The 23,078-nt window shown below is 34.1% G+C and overlaps 4 protein-coding genes across 6 annotated transcripts; 2 read left to right on the forward strand and 2 right to left on the reverse strand.

Annotated features, from left to right (window-relative positions):
• The first annotated feature begins 707 nt into the window (after positions 1-707).
• On the forward strand, positions 708-5,989 carry LOC119078714 (3'-5' ssDNA/RNA exonuclease TatD). Of its 2 annotated transcripts, XM_037186396.1 has the most exons (6): positions 708-1,047; positions 4,537-4,635; positions 4,698-4,947; positions 5,011-5,122; positions 5,191-5,360; positions 5,423-5,989. In XM_037186396.1, exons 1-6 carry the CDS (start codon positions 912-914, stop codon positions 5,562-5,564), a joined length of 909 nt encoding a protein of 302 aa, XP_037042291.1. In that variant the 5' UTR covers positions 708-911; the 3' UTR covers positions 5,565-5,989. The 2 variants fall into 2 exon arrangements, with proteins under 2 accessions (XP_037042291.1, XP_037042285.1); XM_037186390.1 differs by having other exon boundaries at positions 716-1,047; positions 4,698-5,122.
• A 2,341-nt stretch (positions 5,990-8,330) lies between these two features.
• Positions 8,331-12,251, forward strand: LOC119078726 (NEDD4 family-interacting protein 1). Its single transcript, XM_037186407.1, has 2 exons — positions 8,331-8,520; positions 10,115-12,251. Exon 2 carries the CDS (start codon positions 10,123-10,125, stop codon positions 10,738-10,740), a length of 618 nt encoding a protein of 205 aa, XP_037042302.1. The 5' UTR covers positions 8,331-8,520; positions 10,115-10,122; the 3' UTR covers positions 10,741-12,251.
• A 3,080-nt stretch (positions 12,252-15,331) lies between these two features.
• On the reverse strand, positions 15,332-18,044 carry LOC119078733 (gastrula zinc finger protein XlCGF58.1-like). 2 transcript variants are annotated; one of them, XM_037186429.1, is made up of 5 exons: positions 17,745-18,044; positions 17,609-17,680; positions 17,314-17,553; positions 17,150-17,248; positions 15,332-17,087 (listed from the first exon to the last, which is right to left on the reverse strand). In XM_037186429.1, the coding sequence occupies exons 1-5, from the start codon at positions 17,847-17,849 to the stop codon at positions 15,375-15,377; spliced, it is 2,229 nt and encodes a 742-aa protein (XP_037042324.1). In that variant the 5' UTR covers positions 17,850-18,044; the 3' UTR covers positions 15,332-15,374. The 2 variants fall into 2 exon arrangements, with proteins under 2 accessions (XP_037042324.1, XP_037042314.1); XM_037186419.1 differs by having other exon boundaries at positions 17,609-17,683.
• A 1,261-nt stretch (positions 18,045-19,305) lies between these two features.
• On the reverse strand, positions 19,306-20,190 carry LOC119078742. Its single transcript, XM_037186442.1, has 3 exons — positions 20,044-20,190; positions 19,812-19,949; positions 19,306-19,670 (listed from the first exon to the last, which is right to left on the reverse strand). Exons 1-3 carry the CDS (start codon positions 20,096-20,098, stop codon positions 19,366-19,368), a joined length of 498 nt encoding a protein of 165 aa, XP_037042337.1. The 5' UTR covers positions 20,099-20,190; the 3' UTR covers positions 19,306-19,365.
• Between the last annotated feature and the right edge of the window lie 2,888 nt (positions 20,191-23,078).

Consider the following 23,078-nt stretch of genomic DNA (forward strand, 5'->3'; position numbering starts at 1 on the left):
GATGAGATAGAGAGAGAGAAAGAGAGAGAGAATGGTATATAATTTGGACTATAAATTAAAAAATTTATATGAAAATATGCAATGACAAGTACCCCAAGGTAAGTTATAATTAACTGGTCTTCGGAATTCTCGCTCTGACCATAACAATCTATTCTAGGTGGAGAAAATAACGTTATTCACACCGAACACATGAAAAAGTTACTATACTGATGAAACTGTCGGTTAATTTTTTGTGAAAAATTATTAGATGGGACTCCATCGAAGAGCAACGTTCCACTTTTTACTTGGCTAACAAAATAACTAATTGAGTTTCAAGTTTTAACATTTTTTAGTTGTCAAATCTAGTCTACCTAGATGCTTCCGAAATCCACTCTTAAATTAGTATGAATCTGTTATCGACAGCGACTACAAAATAAACATTGAGAGCTGGCTAATGTGACCTTATAAAGAAAAATTTCTGGTAAAACTAACACAGTAGAAGTTTCTCTATTCATCTGTTGAAAATAATTCGATCAAAAGAAGTAGTAGACCCTATGAATGATGTAAAAAAATGTTTCCATTTACTTAGGGCCCTTAATTGATCAACTCAGTATAATAATTCAAAATTGAGTCGACTTTTCCATTGACAAAAATATTTCAAAGAGAAACATCAACGAATGGCATGAATTGTTTGACGGAAAATTAAGGTTGAATGCAACAGGCATAATGAAGAAGAAGAAGAATCAAAAAATTCCATTACATAGTAACACACAATCGACACATCTGGCTCAAATTTTTATTTATCTTATTTTGATTTTCCAATTTTAATCGTAAATTATTTTGTTAATTCGGTGGTGCCCTACGGTTTATAGTTTTCCTAATTTATTTAAAAACAATTTTCCCGTGAACAATCCAGTATAAAGCTTATTCAAATGGCTGATTCGAACGTATCTGATGAAATGAAACAATGCTACGAAAATTTAATTGTAATCGATTGCGGAGCAAATCTAACAAACAAGAAATACAGTCGTGACTTAGACTCTGTCGTTCAAAGGGCTCAAGATGCTGGTAATTATGAGTTATGCATTTTGTAAAAATAAATTGATTGTGCCACTTACAACTATTAGTAGAGGTCCTTAGCATAAAAATAGTTCACTTTATAGTAGAATGGTGAGCTTTGGACCAGTGATTGATATTGGTAGCCTGAGTCCAAAAAGATTAACACCCCTCAAAAAACCCCACCCCACACTTCAACACCCCTCACCAAAGATTTTAGTGTAAGGGTCACTTCAATGAATTATTGTGATGCGCCTGTCAATACTAGACTGTCGATATGGGGCTTAAACGAAAGGTAAAGGTTCATACTTTTTTTATATGACCAAACGCTTTTCAATTTTCCATTTTCCACAACAATTTTCCGAGTTTTCCATGAAAATCTATGAAATCTCAAATATAAAGGGTGGTGAATAAGTTAAAAAAGTTTTTGTGCATACTTCCTTCTGCAATATGGTTATCCAAAGACTTCTTCGCTAATTTGACGAAAAAAAATTAAATAATGTGTCATAGACTTGGAGATAAGCTCAGTTTTCCACCGCCGGAAAATTTCATTGAAATACTTTTTTACATATAACTGATGAGATATGCGAGCTGTGTCATTGAATTTGCGAGATTATCATAGGATAGTTTATTGACGCATTTATTGAACTCTAGGAGAAGTCAATACACCATTAACCTCAAGTCACCCACCTCCCACTCTCCTATTATTGAACAAATTGTAGAAAAATTTTAAAATAGAAAGCAGACTATTTTTGAACTTACAAATTTACGCTGTAAATGTTTGGAATATTGCCTGCAATACCTTTTTCAAGTGGACAGTGGAAATAATTAAGAGTAAGTATGTAAGATACTACATTTTCAAATAAATATTGTTGTGCGATTACACTGCAAAAATGCTCCAGAGGCAGTTTCTGTCTACGTAGTAAAAATGATTTAAATGTCCCACATTCAGCAATTATCACTCACATTCCACATTATGTGGTTTAATTATTTTGATATCATTTATGAGTCAATATGTTAGATTTACCAATCATTTTTGATCGATGCACACAGATCTTGTGATCTTTTGTACTACCCTGTCATCCTAAAAATCTTGAATCCGTTGGACATTAGATAGTGAGATTATAGGAAGAGTGTTTTATCAAAAGCAGTAAAGTCCACCATTCTCTTAACTCTTCTAACGTAGGTAGAGGAAATATAGTTGTCCCTTTCTGTCTCACGGTCTATATGGGCAGTGGACTTAACTGCTTTTGAAAATGGTAGATGCTTGGAGATGATTATAGCGAAGTAGAACAATCAACTTTCTTTTAAATTTTGCCGCATCAGACCAATAAACAAAACCAACCATGGAGATGATTCCATCAAACTTTCTATGAACAAAATAATCTACTCGCATCTCCAAACATCTGGTGTACCACTAGTACCCACAGCTCATCTCCAACTAAAACCATTGCCTTACTCCAGGCGAGCAAATGGGTACGTATGACAGTCATACTATGACTAGCTAATCTATAGGACCTTAAAAGCATACCTCGCAGTCCTAAGGCGATGGCTGACGGCTTAGGTCTTCACTATTGATAGCTGGTAAGACAAGATTGTCCCTATCATTGAAATTGACACAGCCTGTAACATTTAGTCCAGTCTTATATTTCAAAAACTAGCCTGTCCGAACGTAACGTTTCTCTGCATTGAACCAACATAACAGCCGAAGCCTGGCACAAAAGCCACTGGCGAGAGAGTGACAGAGTGTCCAGAATCAAGATAATCTAACGTATTTTGTTATGAAAATGTAGATACTTTTATTACGATGGGTATCAGACGAGTATTTTTGATTGTAGAGCAAATCAGATAGTAACGAGCTTCTCAATGGTAATGTTCCAATACGTCAGTTGTAAATAAAATAAAGAGGATGTTATTAATACTTATAATTAAAAAACTTAAAAATTAAACGTGAGCTCTCGACATATGAATCTTTTAGACGCAAACACTTCCTAATTCTTGAAGAGAATAGAAAGGGAGCTAGGCTCACCGCCACTAAATTGCAGTAGTGCTACCAGAAGCTTCATTTACAAAAGATATCAAAATAATTAAACCAGATAATGTGGTATTTATTTCTGCGTCTCAAAGGTTGGTGTCGAATAGCATCAGCTGTGTTGCCTAGCTAATCGACATTAGTGTCAATTAGCATCTACTGTGTTACGTGGCTAATCGACACCAGATGCAAATAGCATGCACTGTGTTGTCTGGTTATTCGTCACCGGTGTCAAATAGCATGCACTGTGTTGCTTGGCTATTCGCATCCGGTGTCGAACAGCCACACAACATGCATGCAACGGTGTCGAATTGCATCGGCCTAGACAGAAACTGCCACTGCAGCATTTTTGCAGTGTAATCAAATATTCATTTGAAAATGTAGTATCTTACATACTTACTCTTAATTATTTCCACTGTCCACTTGAAAAAGGTATTGCAGGCAATATCCCAAACATTTACAGCGTAAATTTGTAAGTTCAAAAATAGTCTGCTTTCTATTTTAAAATTTTTCTACAATTTGTTCAATAATAGGAGAGTGGGAGGTGGGTGACTTGAGGTTAATGGTGTATTGGCTTCTCCTAGAGTTCAATAAATGCGTCAATAAACTATCCTATGATAATCTCGCAAATTCAATGACACAGCTCGCATATTTCATCAGTTATATGTAAAAAAGTATTTCAATGAAATTTTCCGGCGGTGGAAAACTGAGCTTATCTCCAAGTCTATGACACATTATTTAATTTTTTTTCGTCAAATTAGCGAAGAAGTCATTGAAGAACCATATTGCAGAAGGAAGTATGCACAAAAACTTTTTTGACTTATTCACCACCCTTTATATTTGAGATTTCATAGATTTTCATAGAAAACTCGGAAAATTGTTGTGGAAAATGGAAAATTGAAAAGCGTTTGGTCATATAAAAAAAGTATGAACCTTTACCTTTCGTTTAAGCCCCATATCGACAGTCTAGCATTGACAGGCGCTTCACAATAATTCATTGAAGGGACCCTTACACTAAAATCTTTGGTGAGGGGTGTTGGGGTGTGGGGTGGGGTTTTTTGAGGGGTGTTAATCTTTTTGGACTCAGGCTACCAATATTAATCACTGGTCCAAAGCTCACCATTCTACTATAAAGTGAACTATTTTTATGACTTTTGTTCTACAAGGACCTCTACTATATGAAAAATGTCTTTAAGTGCGTTTCAGTTACTTTAGTGATCTACATTTCGTTTAGTCATAGGTTTAATAATAGAACAAACAAGAGATTGACACATTGTTTTAAACGATTATTGAGTGTATGTAGGCGAGATTATTTACATTTTCGGTTTATCTATTCTGACTTTAATGTGTGACCTTCTTCGAAAAAAATTGTGTCGCCCAACAATCTTGTATGCGATTTAAGAAAATAAAATGTTTGTTTTCATTGGTCTTCTCTGACGCTTTTTTTGTTTATTTTATTATGACAACAGGAGTCCAAAAGATTATGGTCCCTGGAACATCAGTCAAATCAAGCAAAGAGGCCTTGCGATTATCGAGATTGTATCCTGGAGTGATTTACTCAACAGCAGGTAAATGTCATTCCATCATCAGTTTTGATAACAGTCTTAATCGTTAACATTTATCGTCACAGGAATTCATCCACACGATTCAAAATCGATAATCGAGGAACCAAAGAGTTGGTTTGAATTCGAAACCATTGCTCAGTCATTAGAATGCGTAGCTATTGGACCGTGCGGTCTAGACTATCAACGCGATTTCTCAGAGCCAGATGTACAAAAGGAAATATTTGAGAAACAAATTTGTTTAGCCGCTAAATTGAATAAGCCACTTTTGATTCACGAACGTTCTGCTCAAGCTGATGTGTTAGATATACTTGAGAGGTTTGTCGAATTATTTTTTTCTTTTTCGGTGGGTCATAAATTTAAGCTCAAATTACCTTTCAGATTTCCGACTGTACAGCAGATTGTGATCAGAAGTTTTATGGGCACCACTGAAGAGGCAATAAAATACCTTGAACGCGGGTACTATCTCGGTTTTACTGGTTATTTATGTAAAGTAAGTTCAACGCTGAAATTCACATTTGTTGTCATTCGACTCAATGCTACTGCTCACATTTTGTTTAGGATAAATCAGACACTGGTGTACGCAAGCTTCTCGAAGAAAAAATTCTACCTTTGGATCGATTGCTTGTAGAAACTGATTCACCATTTATGTATCCAAATACAAGAGCTTCGAAATTACCGCAACATGTTAAGACTGGAATAACTGACCGTTCTCTTTTATTTTTGCACAGGTGAGCTAATATACCTTTCAGAAATAAACTGTTCGTGCCCATAACCTGTATTTCATTCGTAGATATTGCACATTTCAACGAAACGAACCATGCAGTCTACCAGCAATTGTCGAAATGATAGCTGCCTTTATGAATAATACACCCGATGAAGTGGCCTTAGCAACAGCCTTTAATGCTTTAAAACTCTTCGGCTTATCACAATAATTTTTATCAATTTTGTATTACGAACGCACCTCATCGAGTTGAGGTGTCTGCACAATGATCGGGAGATGTAAATGGAATAATGACTTGGATCATAATTTTTTTTTATCCAGTTAGTAATCTCAATCCAATACATTTCGTTGTTCCAAAGAAACTCTTCCCTAAATTGGTGTACAGAAAATCATCACAAAGAGCACAATAATCGCATGTGTTAATTGGAACACTTTTATACATTAACACAAGCAATATATTTATTTGACGAAAGTGGAGTCAGATGCTATTTAACTTTCATCTAGAGATATTAAGTGAAATTGATATAAAAAATAGGATAGGACGAAGCTATGATTTTATTTAAATTAATTTTTAATGCATTAGCAACATTGTTCGTTGTGATAAAAATTAACGCTAAGCTCATAAAACAAAAACAAGAGAGAAAAAAGAAAGTTTTATATTTTGTATAGATAAAGATCATATTTTTATAATTATTAAAAAATCCATTAAATGGACGATGCGATGATGGAGACGAGAAACAAAATGGAGACGAGATAGGTATAGAACGCGTTTATGCTATAAAATTAGTATAGTTTTTGCAATTATTTTTTACATTTTAGTTAATCCTAGTTCTAGAATATGGTGCCATATTACTACGTTCATGAAATGTTTTTACGTTTTTTCTTCTTTTTTGTATTTTTTATCGAATAAAGATTGCAGCTCTATATATAAAATACATATCCCCGTTCACACCAACAATTTGTGTTTTGAAGTTCGAGACCTCTGAAGGAAATCTGAAGGTATAATAATGTTCTTTTGCTTGACATTCTATCAAATTTTAGGATGGATTTCACAAAGCTGCAATGTACAGTACCCAAATTGAAAAAAAAATATATTTGTGAAAATTTCAATATCTTAAGATTCAACATAAAGGTTACATAAAACTACTTCTCTCACTTATCTATCTTAGATATTACTGTTGTTCCTCTCCGTTTCTCAAAATTTAGTATGCTATTTCAAATGGTAAATGATAGAAACCAGAGAAACCAAGAAGAACTGCTCAGATAAAAAGTGGGACTTTTATAACATTTATAACGGAACATTTTCTGGAGTGAAGGTAAGGAACATTGAAAAGAATCTCACTCAATTCGAGCCTCAAATCCATTTACCCATTACCTCTAACCTGCTTATCATGAAAACGGCAGTCTGTAATAGTGGATCGATTTAAAAATTGTGATATTTATCCCAAAATCAGATAGTTTTCCATGACGGTCACAGCTCCCTGATCAATTTTCTAGGAGAACTTTTTTTTAATTTTAAGTTTTGAGGGTACCGGCCGAGCAATGTACGTTCAACGGATTTTTCAAATATTTATAGTATGGAAACACTTTCCGGTATGCACAATGAGATAAGCCTCAAAATTTGAAAAACATGCATTTGTAAACATTAAGCCCTCCGAAGTAGAAATTTTGTTTCCAGCGAAAAGTTGCGCCTCAGACATCATGACCGAGGTCAAATTAATCGTTATTTAACTCACAATTTCGTGATTTTTTTAGTGAATCCAACTAAAAAATTGCTCGGTGGTACCGAACCCTAAAACCTTAAATAAAAAAAAAATTATCGATCCACCCTAGTTTTTAAATATCAAATCAGTAAGTTAGAGCTTATCACCTATCTCTTGTAAAACGTACGATAAATCTATGGTGATTTTAGTGATTCTTTCGCTAAAGGAGCTCTTAATTGTCTTCCAAAAATAGTCGGCTGCGTCGCTCTAAATGTTACGGTAATTAACACTAAAACGAGAGGGCGAACCGCACTTTCTTTACAGAATTCCAGGAAAGATACGGTCTCGCCTTTTTGGTGTTAATGTTAAAAATTAAAAAACCGTTTCTTAAAAAGAATTTGTCTCGAGCTTAGTCCACGCTCAGATTCTGTCCTAGCTAAGAGACTTTTGTCTGCGTACGTTCTAATTCAATCAATAAGTGTGCTCATAACTCATAAGGCCAACGGTTTGAAACCTGGGCAATATTATTACATTATCCGATACGAAAAACGCTAATGTTAAAATGAAGGTAACTTTTGGGTACCAAATGAAGACAAATTTAGACTTTCAACGATTTACCTTATACACATCTGTAAAAAAATCTAATCAGAAAATTTTTAGCAAATTTACCAAATCCATTTTCCAAAACTAGGCTCTGATTCTATAACTAGATCAGAGGAAGTAAGAGATTCGACTCGATTGTACTCTTAATAGCATTGATTTCCATCTGTGAATTTTTCTATTAAATGTAAAACAAATACAATAAATTCAATAATTCAATGAAAAAATTTAACCCTATGAGTATGGACTTAACACATTCAAATTAATTGCAGCTTGTCAACTTTCGGCACCCTGGACTTTACTTAAATAGTCGTGGAATGCCTCCAAATAAATTTCTAAAAATCTAGAATTCAGTTTTAAATTTTTAGAAATTTATTTGGAGGCATTCCTCGACTATTTAAGTAAAGTCCAGGGTCCCGAAAGTTGGCAAGCCGCAATTAATTTTAATGTGTTAAGTTTTTCAAAAACTGGATTACAGGATGTACAAGGCATTCAAGTTTTTATTTAATTCATTCATATCAAATTATTTTTCATTCATATTACGCTCGTATAACCGAAATGAATATGTTTGATTCATTGTAAGTATGTTCCATTCACTCCATTCAAAATGTTTTGCGATTTACAATGAAATGAAAATCCTTGAATAGATTTTGACATTCGTATAATGTTCAGTCAGTTCACTAGATGTCAGTCATATTTTCTGACGACCATTTTACGTGAAAAATGAAAGCAAATAAGTGAAGAAAGAAACATAGAAACACTTTGAGGAAGTTAATTTATTCGAAAAAATAAAAATCTCAAATTCAATATACAAAACTGTATAATTGTCGATCACATCAGTCTAGTGAAAACAAAGATTTTTTGGTGAGTGGCAAGAACAATATATTTCCGAGTTGTAATTTTAGACGGAATGTTATAATTGGTGTGATAACAAGACTGTGTGTATTGTTATCTTATTGGATTTTTTTACCTGACGTGACTAATATTCCTATTAGCTTTCATTCAATTTCTCTACCTCCATTAACTTAATGTATTTGCGTTTGTCAACCGAATTAAATGAAAAACTATTACGAAATCACATCATCGTTTTTGCATAAGTAACATTTCGAATGAATATAAATTGGTTATGCTGCAATGTCGATTAGTAGAAATGTTCAATAAAATCGAATTTTATTTGGATTGTTATTGTATATAATTCAGTAAGGTCGTTAATAATAATGCATTTACCGAACGCTACACAGCCCGATTTTAATTGTTTTTCAGTATGTAAAGTTTATTGGTTTGTCAATGCAATGGCAATCATTCGAGATTTTGTGTTGTAGGTACAAGTTGTTTACATTGCTTGTTTCAGTGATAGTGAGGAAGGTCTTTTAGTTATTCATAATTTCAGAATAAAAATTTAGTGAGTGAAATTACAAGTAAAGTGGATCAAAGCACATTTTAATTGGACCTTCTAAGCATAGTCTTGATGAGAACAACAATCCAATTAAGAGATATGGTGAAAAATGATTTGCCAATTATTTCAATTTAGCGCTTTTGTCGTAAGCTGTGAATAGAAACCCCTGCTTAAAATGGCTGGGTTATTAACATTCATTCAATCTTTATACGTTTGATGAGTTATTTAAATTCAGATAACAATGGGCCGTAAACAAATAATTATTCAGATCGTCGACGAAACATTTTTTCTATGATAAAGTGCTTCGTGTCATCAAGTACTTGCAACAAGTTGTCTAGTGTTGAGTTTTGCTATTAGCAATTAAAAATGCAACAAATTTTCTTACTCAACTTTTGAATCAGCACATTTGAAAGTGATAGTGGGCATGGTTTCGTAAATATCGGCAGATTAGTTCGATATAATGTGTCATAATGTGTGGTTTCTAAATGTGTTGTATTGCTGACGGCTATTTCATTCATTAACGATAGCGACGACAAAAAATAAGAGTTGACTTTTGTGCAAGCCGTCCTATTTAGAGCTTTTTGTTCACACAAAAAAATAATTTCTCTTATGCATCAATCAGAAATAGTAATAAGAAACGTGAACTTAAAAAGAAATGAATGAATCCAAGTCGATAACGTATTTTATTGCCTGCCCCACACGAAAGTAGACCATTATATAGCAGCTTACCCCCTGAGAAAACGATCCATTACTGGAAGAATATTTTCGTTTAATTTTCCGTGCATTACTGTGTGAAACTCGCAAACTAAGTCGTGCGTATTTGAGCAATTTGCTGTGTTATCTGTTTTTCGACAAATGTAGACGAACCTCGGATATACAAACAAAACACTTGTAGAAAAGACAGTATCTGAAGCTTGGTTGCTCAAAAAATACACGTACGAGTTTGCTTTGTCTGCTTAGTTTGGTAATATTTCTAAAGTTTTACCTTATCTTGTTATGAGTTACTTTCGCAGCATCCAATGTAATCCACTCTACTCTAATGAAAATATTTGTTCTTTTCAGTTTCCAAGATGTCGAATCCAGACGAATTGCCACATCCAAAAGCGGACTTTAACGCTCCGCCACCATACGAAGCAACGGATTATACGGTTCCTTTACCGCCTCAAGCTCAAAGCAAATTGCCCACTTATGAAGAGGTACAGTTGGAAAAAAGCTTGCATGGTGAGCTACCAATGCCATCGGTTCCGCCTGGTTCAACAGTGACTCGTGGGAATCAGATCGGTCCCAGTCAACCGGCGCTGACATTCATCGCCATCGATCCAACCGATACAGAAAATATCACCGGAACGGATAATAGTCTCCTCGGCAGTGATCTCATGTTTGTGACTTCGTTTCTCGTCTCGTTTCTCTTCAACTGGATTGGATTCTTGATGTTGACATGCTTTTGTCACACAATTGCGGCCCGGTACGGAGCTCTGTCCGGTTTTGGATTGTCGTTAGCTAAGTGGACATTGATTGTGAAGCATTCAACGGATTTGGCATCGCACGAAAATTCGTGGCTATGGTGGCTGATAATGGCATTTGGATTTTTGATTTGTGTTAGAGCATTAGTGCAATACATAAGCATTAAGCGTACATGGCGCTTATTGTCTGCTTCAGCCCAGGAAAGATTGTTGTTCTTTTATTGAATGTGATTTTGTTTTATTTCTGTTTTTTTATCATTTTCCCGAAATATTAATGGGAGCACAGTGTTTTGTGCACTATAAAATTACACTTTTCATTAGGATAGTTGCTGCGTAAATGTACGTCAATTTAGGAAATAATCTTAATCTTGTTTATAATTTATTGAAAGGATTTTAGCCAACTGATACATTAATAAGAGACGGAGATTTGGAGGCTACCATTTCTCTTCTTTGAATATTTCCTTCGTCGCTTTTAATTCGTCGAGAGTAAGCCGAGCGTTCAAACAACAAATTTTAGATGTACCATCGAGATGGACGTTTGTTGGGTAACGAAAAGGAATAAATGTAAATAACTTAGTGGTAAAAATCTTGTTAATATGACTACAGTTGTGACGAAGTGCTAATGTATTTACAGTGTTGCTACAATGTTTACTGCCCAATGGTATTTCAGTTTACCGACTGATTTTTACAATTCAGGTTTTGTTTAGCTTTTGTTTGCCTTAAAAAAAAGTTCAAGATCAGTGAGTCACAAAATTAAACCAATTGGTGTGCTAAAGTCACAGCATCCTTTTCGGTGAATAGATTAGGCCTAATATTGGAATGTATGACGACCGAATATTTCCTTTTTTATGCCGATTTTAGTGCACATTTGGCACAATTTGAAGCTTTCATAAATGCATTTTGTGACTAAATTTAAGGTTGCTTCACAAAATAGAGTTAGTGTTCTACACATCATGTTGCTCACTTTTTTATAAAACAAAATTTAATTTTCATGCAACTTGGTTTCAAAATAACTAATTCTGCTCCTTTTTTCTAAAATAAATGTTAAACGGGCCACAATATCCTAAAAAAAATCAATTCAATATCCCTACAATGCATAGATCAGTATTTATTCAATCAAGCATTATAACGATCTAATCCACTTTTCAATAGAATTAGAAAATAGTTGTTGTTGTCTCCGTACACCGAATTTTGTAATAAGAAAATGTCTGATGAAGGACTGAGTATGTGTTTCGAATTAAATTTCAATCAATTGTGTAGCAAGTATTTCGCTTCTAGGTGAAGAAATATATAGGCTGGACGTGTAAGTCAGACTACGTGGAGAAGATAACAGATAAATTTTAAAGACGTTGGGTACTGATTTTAAATCTTACAAAATTCTTAGCTTATTTACAAAAAAAAACCTTTTATCTTTACAATGCTCCCCATCATTTTTGAACCTACTGTCATAGAAATCGTGTCATAATTAGATGAATTGATATTAGAATATTAGTAGACCATATTTTACGTCGCATCAGACCCCAGAATGAAAACCAAAAAAGGGAAAGGAGGAAATTATTGAAAAATAACGGGATAATAATTGCAACAAAGAAACAAAGCAAAACAAAAATATATTTTCATACAAACATTGATCACGTTAAATTGTTCTCTATGTCCTAAGATTGTTCTTTTTTTTCGTACAACAGTCCATACAAATGATGTACTTATACCATAAGCCGAATGCAAAAGAGAGAAAGTAAAAAAACTTGTCATCAGTCGAAAAAAATACCGTTTCCGTTTTAATTCAAATGAATCAACACTTACACGATCATTTTTTTTTTTGTTCTTTTAAATTATTATCATTCCTAATTAATTTTACATTTATAGAATTTACCGCCATTTACGACACCATATAGAAAACTATTTAGCATAAAGTGTTACACTATTGTTAATAGATTAAAAGTGAAATTACCTCTTAATAATGTTTTTTCTTTTCTAGAAAACTATTTAATTGAAAACAGAATTTTGAGAGGACCAATGAAAAGTTTGATTTGATATTCACATTTTTTGGAAAATTGAACGAATTAATTTATAATTGTTTTGGATGGCACATCTCTGATGTGTTCAAATTGAATTTAACTGATTTTATTATCTTCTTGTTATTATTTTCTGATTCTTTTGATTTTCTATTGTAAATTTAAGGTAAACATAATTTTTGTGATTATATAATTATGATTTCATTTGTAGCAAGTAAATTAATTTGATTGATTGATTGATTTCAAATGTATTTCTATGTAAGCGTACTTGTAATTTTAAATTATCGTCATAATAAAAATGATAAATATTTCAACTGGGACTTTTCCACTCATTTTTTAAAGTTTCATTGAACTACACTGAAAAAAGATTACGTCTCGTCTGTCACGTATAAAGTGTGGTAATGAAGTTATACACCAGACACGTATGTGTACTTACACAGAACACGTATTTTCATACATAGTCATTGTACAATATATGATGACTAAGGTAAGAAACATGCCACTCGTATTTTATACAAGACGTATGTATATTATACGTGTCGTACGTTAGCACGCATACGTGTCTGATGTATAACTTCCTTACCACACTTTATACGTATCAGACGTAATGTTTTTTCTCAGTGTATCAAAAATTTACTTTGGTATATAATAAGTAATGGGGTTGAAGGAACCTGACAATACTCGCCACATTTCAATTGATTTTTGTTTTCGAATGTAAGTATCATAAATGCTTAGCGAGGAAACTGCGAGGATGGATAAACATCTTTATTTCAATATTTTCGTTATTTATTTGAATTCCTTCAACTGGAGAATATCCCGAGGGGCTGAACATGAAAAGTATTTAATTTTTATGTGTTGCTCTTATTTCATCAAAAAAAATGAATGGCTTATGTAGACATTCACTGACTTGTAATTAAAACACGTCCCTGTTTGCTTTAAATGCAACAAGTTTTCATATATTTTCGTAACCACAGCTCTGCTTCGGAAGCTCAAAAGAGGCCTTACATGTTTTCGTAAAGATAGGAGTCATGATTGTGTGATTAAAAACGTACAACACATGCAATTTGAAAATTTGGAGTCTTTTTGACGTTGAAAAATGAGTGTTCGTGCTAGAAACAGTGCTATGTCGTAACTCTTCCAACTGTTTACTTAGCGCTGTAACTCTGTGAAATGATAAAAATTTCATCATATTTTCGATTTAGCTTTATCCATTTCCACACTGTCCTGTCAAAGACTTTCTAACGAGCCTTCACACACAAAAGTGTGAACATTTTGAGATGAAATTTTAGGAAATTTCGACATATTTGCTACCTTCAGCGTCTTCTTGCAAATACTGGTCTTCACTGATTTAAAAATATTGGTGTAAATAGTGATTCTGGTCATCCGTTCCCGCAGCTCCAGATGCAAATAAATAAATAAATAAATATAGATATCCCACTGATGCGTAATGTTGTATTCGTTTAAAAATCTATGATAAAACCATTAGATCTGTTACTTCTTTTGTTTAAATTAAAAGTATCGTCTAGTGTACACAATCTTTTACTTCATTTGTTGTAACACACATTTTACTACATAAGACGACATTAACCGGTAGTTATCACTTATTGTTATCGTTGTTATCGGTAACATATGCTTTTTGTCTTTTCTAAAATTGTGCTTCATCGTCTCTTTTTTTATTTGTTCATTTTTGGTGCATCAGTTCCATTAAAGTAGGTTGATGTAAATACGTCGCGACTTACCTTAGGCAAAAAGTGATAAGATAATTCTTTTTTCAGGTAACTTCTAAATAAATTGGGAAAGTATTTGCTAGTCTAGTTTATTCGGCTACTGCAATGCAGTAGTACTGCATGGAGTGATAGGAGTTATAGTTAACTAAGTCTAAAAGGTATAAGGTACTGGTTACTTCGAGAATTGCCTGTCTCTTTCAAAAAATAGAAGGACATAAGGTGTTTAGTCAAGTCATTGAGGCGTTCAGGTCGGCTTGAGCCGGATGAAAAACGGCTGGGGTACATAAATGGGTCGACAATCGTACGTGGAAAATTTAACGAATTAAAGGAACGAAAATAACCTTAAAATTTACTGTTACACAAAGAAGTCACAAATGAAGGAAATTAGAGTTAATTTTGTGCCAGTGATAAGTCTTGTTTTGAAATAATCCGCAAAATTTTCATTAAAGTTTTATATCAATTGATGTCATTTTAATCACGGCATAGTAAAGTAATCACTGTAATAGTAATTCTAGACGAAGATATTAATTTATAATGTTCGTAAATTTCGTTTTCCATGACCCTAAATTTTCTCGACCTTGATTGAAAATCTTTAACATAAATAGTTTTTGCTGAGAATCAAACATGGCATATTTGGTATCATTGGAAAGCTTAGATTTCAGGCTAACTTTTAAAAGGTATTTCATGTTGAAATATGTCACCCAGCACGGTATAAAAGTAGCCAAAGCTCACCGAGATTAGCAAAAAAATCACTATTACAGTGCCGGGCCGGGCGCTTCGTCGAGGAGACATCACCCCTTGAAGAAGGAAAAATTTTCAGCTATATTGCTCCGCGACCAAGTGACAGAGAGCAATCATATTTATATGGGTAATCCTAGAATTTGTTCTCTACCGATTCCAGTTTCAAACACTGGTCCAGCAACTTCCGCGGGGCCAGGCGATGAAAAGAACCCAGATGGAAGTGGACATGTTTATTTAAAACTCGTTCAGCCCCACCGTGCGATATTTCAGACGGCGCTCATGCCTAATATGATCCAAATATGAACGAAAGAGACAAAGAATTTTTCAACACGATTTCTGCGATGAAATTTATTTTCTTTAAACCGTCATTTGTTAGCTAATAATCACCATACAGATTTTTGTATATGGGTACAACCGGTAATTTTGTTACTACAACATTGCCACTTTCGTTATCACTCACATCTGGCTGATTCATTTTACAAAAAAATTTGCAATGAGTAAGATACGATCCCAAGTTATCGAATTTTCTGTCGCATAATTTACATTCAAAATTTGTCGGCAGTTCCGGTCTCAATTCCTGAGGTTTGTTTTTCTTGCAAAAATTTTTGTAGTGACTCATGTAAGATCCTTTACCGCTAAATACTTTATGGCAATATTCACACTCGAAGCTGGTGCGATGTTCGCCTCTTCGCATGTGCATCAACAAGGTGTAACTAGTTTTGAATGTACTATCACATAGCTCACATTTGAACGCTCTTGACTCGCTATTATGCTGTCCACAATCATGTACATCATATCGTGAATGTGTCATGACTCTCGAACATTTTTCGCATTGAATTTTCTTCACACAATTACGCAAATGGACATGGTTAAGGAAATAATCTTTGCCAACAAATACCGCTTTGCATCGACCGCACGTAAACGATCCATCATCGTTCGCTCTAACAGTTTTCGGTGAATGCGTGACCAGCATGTGTTTGATGATGTCAGCTTTTTTGGTGTATTTCACCGACTTGCAAATATCGCAAAGAAATACTTTTCCACTGTTTTTGGGGCAGTGGTACAATGAATGAGTATTACGCGAGCCTTTGTTTAAAAATACTTTGTGGCAAAATTTACAAACAAACGTTGTGTTGTGTTCACCTCTCTGCATATGCACTTTAAGTGAATTTTTATTGTGATAGGATCTACCACAGTGAGCACAAGAATATCTTAAGTGATGAATTGCGTGCCTTTTCAACGCCTTGTTACTGGGAAATCTCTTATCACACAGTGTACATTTGAATTTGTAGGCACAATGTCCCTCTTGCATATGTTCAAGATACAGTTCAACATCAACGAATGCCTTGCTACATCTCAAGCAAGTAAACGTCCCCTTTTCATCTTCTTCGAAACAATTGGGCGAGTGTGCGAGAAGTATGTGTTCAACTATCTCCTCTTTCTTCGTGAATGCTGATCCGCATTCGCACTCAAAGTGATTCTTATGCGCCTGAGATAAATGAGCGAGGATAGCAAATTTGCCGTAAAACAAGCGTGAACAATTGTCGCACTCATACATTATCTTGTCGGGACAATGTTGAGCCAAATGTAGCTGATAGCTCGCGTCGGTTATCTTAAAATTTCGATTACACTGTTCGCAATTGCGCCGCTTTGCGTGCATATTTTTTCGCTTCCGAATCAACTCTCGACGATCCTCTTGGTGCAATGACTGATGCTTTATTAAATCCTTTTTCGTAAAAAATTGACTCTGACATGTCGAACACGTTAAGTACTCGGTGCGTTGCTCTCGGCGATGCATTTTTTGGTGATCTTTGAAAGCTTTTTTCGTGGAGAAGTCACACAGACATGTGGTGCAACTTAAGTATTTGATTCTTTTTGGTAACTTTTCTATGCCTTTTTTTCGACAGACGTGAGACTGGAAAAAGCGATTTGTTCTGAAGATCTTATTACAAGCAGTGTTCGAGCATTTGTATAATTGACGGGGTATGTGTGAATGTTGTTTGCTTAAGTGACGAGTAAAGGATTCCTCACGATAGAAGCAAACGCCACATTCTTTGCACGTAAAACTCTTTTCTCTTTCTTCATGTGTCTGAAAACATTGACGCAATATCAGCGTATTGAAAAAATGGTGAAGTACGTTCGTCACAATACCTGCATATGATCCATTAGAGCGTGTTTCTGTAGAAACGATCGTTGACATTTTTCGCACTTAAATGTTTTCTCTCTATGCATGATTCTACAGTGTTTTTTCTGTTACGAAACAATTATGTTTTGTTGGTAAAGAAGAATTAATTCAAAGATCGAATGTGCGTTACCCAACTATGAATCATCTCAAATTTTTTTAAACAAATTGGGCAATTGTACGGTGGTCCGGTGTGTATTTGAATGTGAAGTGGCAACTGTGATGTATTGTAAAATCCTTTGCATATTTTACATTGTACTTTATCCTGTCGATTATGGTTCTGAATGTGCTTGTGTAGCGTACGTAACGATTTGTATCCTACGCTGCATTTATCACATTGAAATATTTTGAAAGGTCCTTTGTTACGTTCCGCCTTTGAAGAATGAATTTATGAAGTTTTGGATAGTCTTTCTCAGTAGAATTAATACCTTGTCAATGTTTTCATTTTCTGAACCACTGCAGCTATTCAGTTCTTGCTTAATGGTTGCCGAGAATTTCTCCTTCTTTTAAAGAATTAACTTTTAATAATTGTCGAAATCTTATTGCTAACTATCAAATCATTACCGTCACTTCTTTCGGAATCGTTAAATCTTGCACTTTTCCTTGATCATCTGCTGTAAGAACGTACTCAACTGGCTCCTCTTTCTTTATATACGTTATCGAATCCATTTTTATGAATGAATTTCAAACAAAAATAATCTTCAAACCATAAACAAAAGATAGACAACAATCACAGCTGTCAAAATATATACTTCGTATAAGTCCATCTGGAATGGTGTTTTGAAATGGTTTTATACGAATAGAAAGTGCAGTGAATGAAAAGAACGTAGCGATATTACGTATAGGGTAAAGGTCCGTAAAAACGGCAGTTGCGTCACGGTTTGCTTATTGGATGTATCGAATGTACCCTAAAAAACCGTTCCTACCGTTATTTTTGAGCTCAATAGTGCATTAATTTTAATAAAATGGCAGTTGTATCAATGTAAAATACTGCATTCTTTGCACTCTATTTTCAGGTGAAATAACTTTACTCTAGTAAATATATATGAAATGTCATAGCAGTGAAGTCAGTTCACAAAAAAAATTGATCGTAATTTTAAGACTAATGTACTAGAAATGTAATAGAATTGTACAAAAATTTATTACGTTTGTGCATTAGTCTCGAAACATCATTTACGTGCTGTGAGAAATTGAACTGTTGGAATTTAAGAAAATCAACCAAAAACATGAACTTTTTGCTTACTGTTTCGAGGTAGGTGTATTCTAATCCACGCCATTAGTCGTATAAATTTATACGTCAGAGAGAGCTTTTTTCTCCTTTGTTGCGATCTGTCAGTTTTTCTATTTTGCGATTTAGTATGGAAATGAAAACTAAAATTTAGATATCTTTGCTGTTTTAAGTGGTTTTTCATATTTTTTTGGACCAAAATGTTTTAAAGTGTGTTTGGAATCGATTAACATTAACAGATTGTGTGAAAAAAATTTTTTCTATTTTATTATTTTGTTAATGTCAATCGATTCCAAACACACTTTAAAACATTTTGGTCCAAAAAATTTTAAAAAACCACTTAAAACAGCAAAGATATCTCAATTTTAGTTTTCATTTCCATACTAAATCGCAAAATAGAAAAACTGACAGATAGTAACAAAGGAGAAAAAAGCTCTCTCTGACGTATAAATTTATACAAATAATGGCGTGGATTCCTTTAATAAGAATTTATACCGAAAAATAAAGAATAAACAAAGACAATGTCTTTGTGATCGCAATAAAAAAGAATTTAATCACAAAAAAGTAAGATTTTGATCACTAGATTAATATAGTTGCATCATTTTCTCATAGCCATAGTATGACAAGAATTGTGTAACACATTTGGTTCGGTAGTGTACTTCTGATAATAACTGAGATCTATTTTTTTCTCGGCTTCGCCTCGGGTCGACAATCGACATCTAGTGCGAAAAAATACCTTCATACCTACCTTGGTAAATAAATAACTATTATGACACAGGACGCAAAGTCTTGACTGCCGAAGAAAGTATATCAGATTATATCTAAAAAAAAGTGAATTTTCTTGTTGCTTGTTCGGGAACTAAGACATTCGCTCAGAAAATATGAAAACAAAATATCGTTGAGTTCAACTGCAAATTTGTTTATCACACACTTTCTTGTTGATTTTTTTTAGAAGACCTAACTAGAATTCGAAATAATTAAAAAGAACGTAGTAAATAATACTGCCGTGACAGAAGATGACACCGTGTTGGAGTTGTTGCATTTGTCTGTATTACAGATACAAACCTCTGAAGTACCGTTTGTAATTGGTCGAACTTCACATATATCGCTTTGATATTTGATGCAAAGACGTTCGACAGTTGTATAATTACCACTTTTTGATGTCGCTACAACACAAGAATAGTTTGATTGTCTTTGGTCACCAGCCAAAAATGTGTCAGTTTTCCAGCTATCAGTAAAATTGGTCAACATAGACCTGTCTGCTAAAAATATAGAAAATTTGTCATTGAGTGGTCAGAAATATCCATCAGCAATTTGAACAATCCCTCGCATTTATTCATGCCATTTTAATAAAACTTTTTGTAACTTTTAGTTGTCTTCATTTTTGTAAAAGTGTTATCTACCTGTTAAGGATCGAATATCGGAATCTGAGCATTCTCTCAAATATTTGTCATCAGCCTTTTTGCAATTGTTATCGTTTGGAATTCCAACAAGTTGTGCGATTGGATTGTCTGAGTGATTGCATACGTAACATTGAATAGCTAATTTAAAATTTAAATATAATTTGTTTAATTAAATAGAATTATTTTTTACTTTCTAGTATACTAAAAGTACTAAAATAATGTGCTACTGTACCAGGACACAAAATTGGATATGTCAAACCAATAACAGCAAAAAGTAAAAGTTTCATTGTAAAAACTATTCGTAGTCTGACGGTAGCAAATTTAATATGTTTCTGTCACTGTACTTCAGTTGTCTTATGATTTTCTAGCAGGTCAAAGAGTTTTTATTTCTGAAGATATGTAAGCGAGAACATTGATAAAATTGAAAAACATCGACGGGAAGTCATTGATAAGATAAATTATTCGTCAATACGCTCATCGAATACATAATCGTAAGCACAGTCTGAGACGCATTCAGTTTTTTTTTATGCTTTACCTTCGGTAATTTTGCAAGCAATATAATAAACTGTTTTCCACAGTTTACTTACCTACGTAGGTCGGTAGGTCCTTGCCTTCAGCAATTTTGCTACGTAGGTCGGTATGTTCTTTCGTTCAAATTTTGTTTAAAAAAAATCGCATAACTTAATATGGTCGATTGGGATTTAGATGTGACTTATTTTTCTAAATTTTATATAACTACGGACAATATTTGAGTACGATACTGTTTTTGAATTGTTTGGATTGTAAATAATGTTTCAAGTATCTATTTCCCTCAATTCTACACAATTTGATCGATGATTGCGAACGAAGATATAATTCTTCTCAGAAATTTTAGAAGTGGATTATGATGAGAAATTCCAGCATGTAAGAATATGTTGTCAATCATTTACACTTTATGATAAAAATTGATTCATAAGGAAATTGATTCCTAAGAATATTTTGTTTTCTTTTGGCTTTTAAGAGTGATATCGCCAAAACTTGAACCAATTTTGGTGAAAATAAATACAATGGTTCGGCGATCCAGGCAAGCTATAGCTCGTTTGAATCGTCTTTCAATTCTAAGAAATAGGGATCTTTTAGTTTTTCTGTTAATTTCCCATTTTCGGAGTGAACACGTGAAAAGTCATAGCATGTCAAGGGGTGGTGAAAACAGTTTTCTTGTGATAGCTCAAGATAGAAATGTTTCTAAAAGTTGAAAATTTGTAGGAATATAGGCCTTGGGCAGACCTACATAAAGAGTATAATCATCGGTATGGGCCGCCACCCGTTCTAGACCTATGACTCAAAATATGGTGAATGTTTGGACAGTCCTACTGGCTTGCAACAGAATTTATCCGCGGAACTGACTATAGGGTGTTGTAGCTGGACTTACCCTCTTTCATTCCACATATAAAAAACCCCAGATAAATTCTGTTGCAAGCCATAAAGTTAGTTGAAGTTAGTCAGCTTGAAACTTTCCTGAACCGAGCGATCACTGGTCTTAAAAAGTTTGCTTTCCTCCTACTTCGTAGTAGGTGGAAAACCTCATTTCTTTGACTTCACAAAATTAACAGAAACTTATTGGCTTGCTACGAATATAGGTTGATTGTAAAGTAGAGATGTGCACCGTCCATTTACATATAAAAAACGTGATTTTACACACATTTCCATATTGTGTGACCTCTTGTGAAGCACAAATTACATCTTGAGTGGCCATTTATTGACTGTAAACGAACGCTGCGCATCTCTGCTTTACAATAAACCTATATTTGTAGCAAGCAAATGAGTTTCTGTTCATTTTGTGAAGTCAAAGATATGAGGTTTTCCACCTACTACGAAGTAGGAGGAAAGCAAACTTTTTAAGACCAGTGATCGCTCGGTTCAGGACAATTTCGAGCTGAACATGTAATTTTGATTTAGTTTATTTCATTCCCATCGCTCAAGCCTGTTTGAAGACCAAAAACAAGTTGAAAACACTGAAAAATATGGGTCTCCTGGAGCGACATTTTACTTCAACTAACTTTATGGCTTGCAACAGAATTTATCTGGGGTTTTTTATATGTGGAATGAAAGAGGGTAAGTCCAGCTACAACACCCTATAGCCAGTTCCGCGGATAAATTCTGTTGCAAGCCAGTAGGACTGTCCAAACATTGACCATATTTTGAGTCATAAGTCTAGAACCGGTGGCGGCCCATACCGATGATTATACTCTTGATGTAGGTCTGCCCAAGGCCTATATTCCTACAAATTTTCAACTTTTAGAAACATTTCTATCTTGAGCTATCACAAAAAAACTGTTTTCACCACCCCTTGACATGCTATGACTTTTCACGTGTTCACTCCGAAAATGGGAAATTAACAGAAAAACTAAAAGATCCCTATTTCTTAGAATTGAAAGACGATTCAAACGAGCTATAGCTTGCCTGGATCGCCGAACCATTGTTTTCAAATTGGTTCAAGTTTTGGCGATATCACTCTTAAACAAAATCCAAGTTATTTGTAATGTAGAAAGAGTCGCTATGGCTGAATAATCTGTTTCAGGATCCATTGGCTATTTGTTGCGAAAATATACTTATTCCACAATGAACATTTCAATCTTTCTTTCACTCGGTTTCTTGCTCACGACTTTTGCAAGTAAAAATGGCTAATCAATCATAAGATGTTGTTATGTTAAGGGAGAGATATCGTAGCAACCGTCCACTATAATAACAGAGAAACTATATCTTTCATTTGTGTCTATGTAATACATTTACCCACTTCCCAATGAGGTATGTGAGTCACATAATGTGACCCACCCATAACTAAAGGTGTTTGTTTAAATGATTGGCCACAATAAATTTTTCATCGTTTTGGTGGCTTTGACGAATATTTTAAGCCAACCGTTAAGTGAACTGTTAAAACCACACAAGAAGCACATTTACGCACAAAATCTGAATTAAATCACATCGAAATCACCGAAATTATTACATTTTTCGTAACCAACACTAAATAAACCATATTCGACTTAGTTCAAGGTGGATGTGCAATGTGATTTGGGTGTGAAATTGAGTGAGAAATGCTTTCATAGATTTTCTTTCCGAAGTACGAGTTTCTTATTTTTCGTACTTCTACTGATATTTGACAAAAATTCGCGAAAAAAATCGATTAGTCCCTCCCTTATTATGAGGATAAAAAATAAGGGAAAAATTATAAAGAGTTTTAATAATGTACATTTATGCAATCTATACAAACCGGAGAAAATTCACGCC

Source organism: Bradysia coprophila, chromosome III, assembly GCF_014529535.1.
Source record: "Bradysia coprophila strain Holo2 chromosome III, BU_Bcop_v1, whole genome shotgun sequence".
NCBI lineage: Eukaryota > Metazoa > Arthropoda > Insecta > Diptera > Sciaridae > Bradysia > Bradysia coprophila.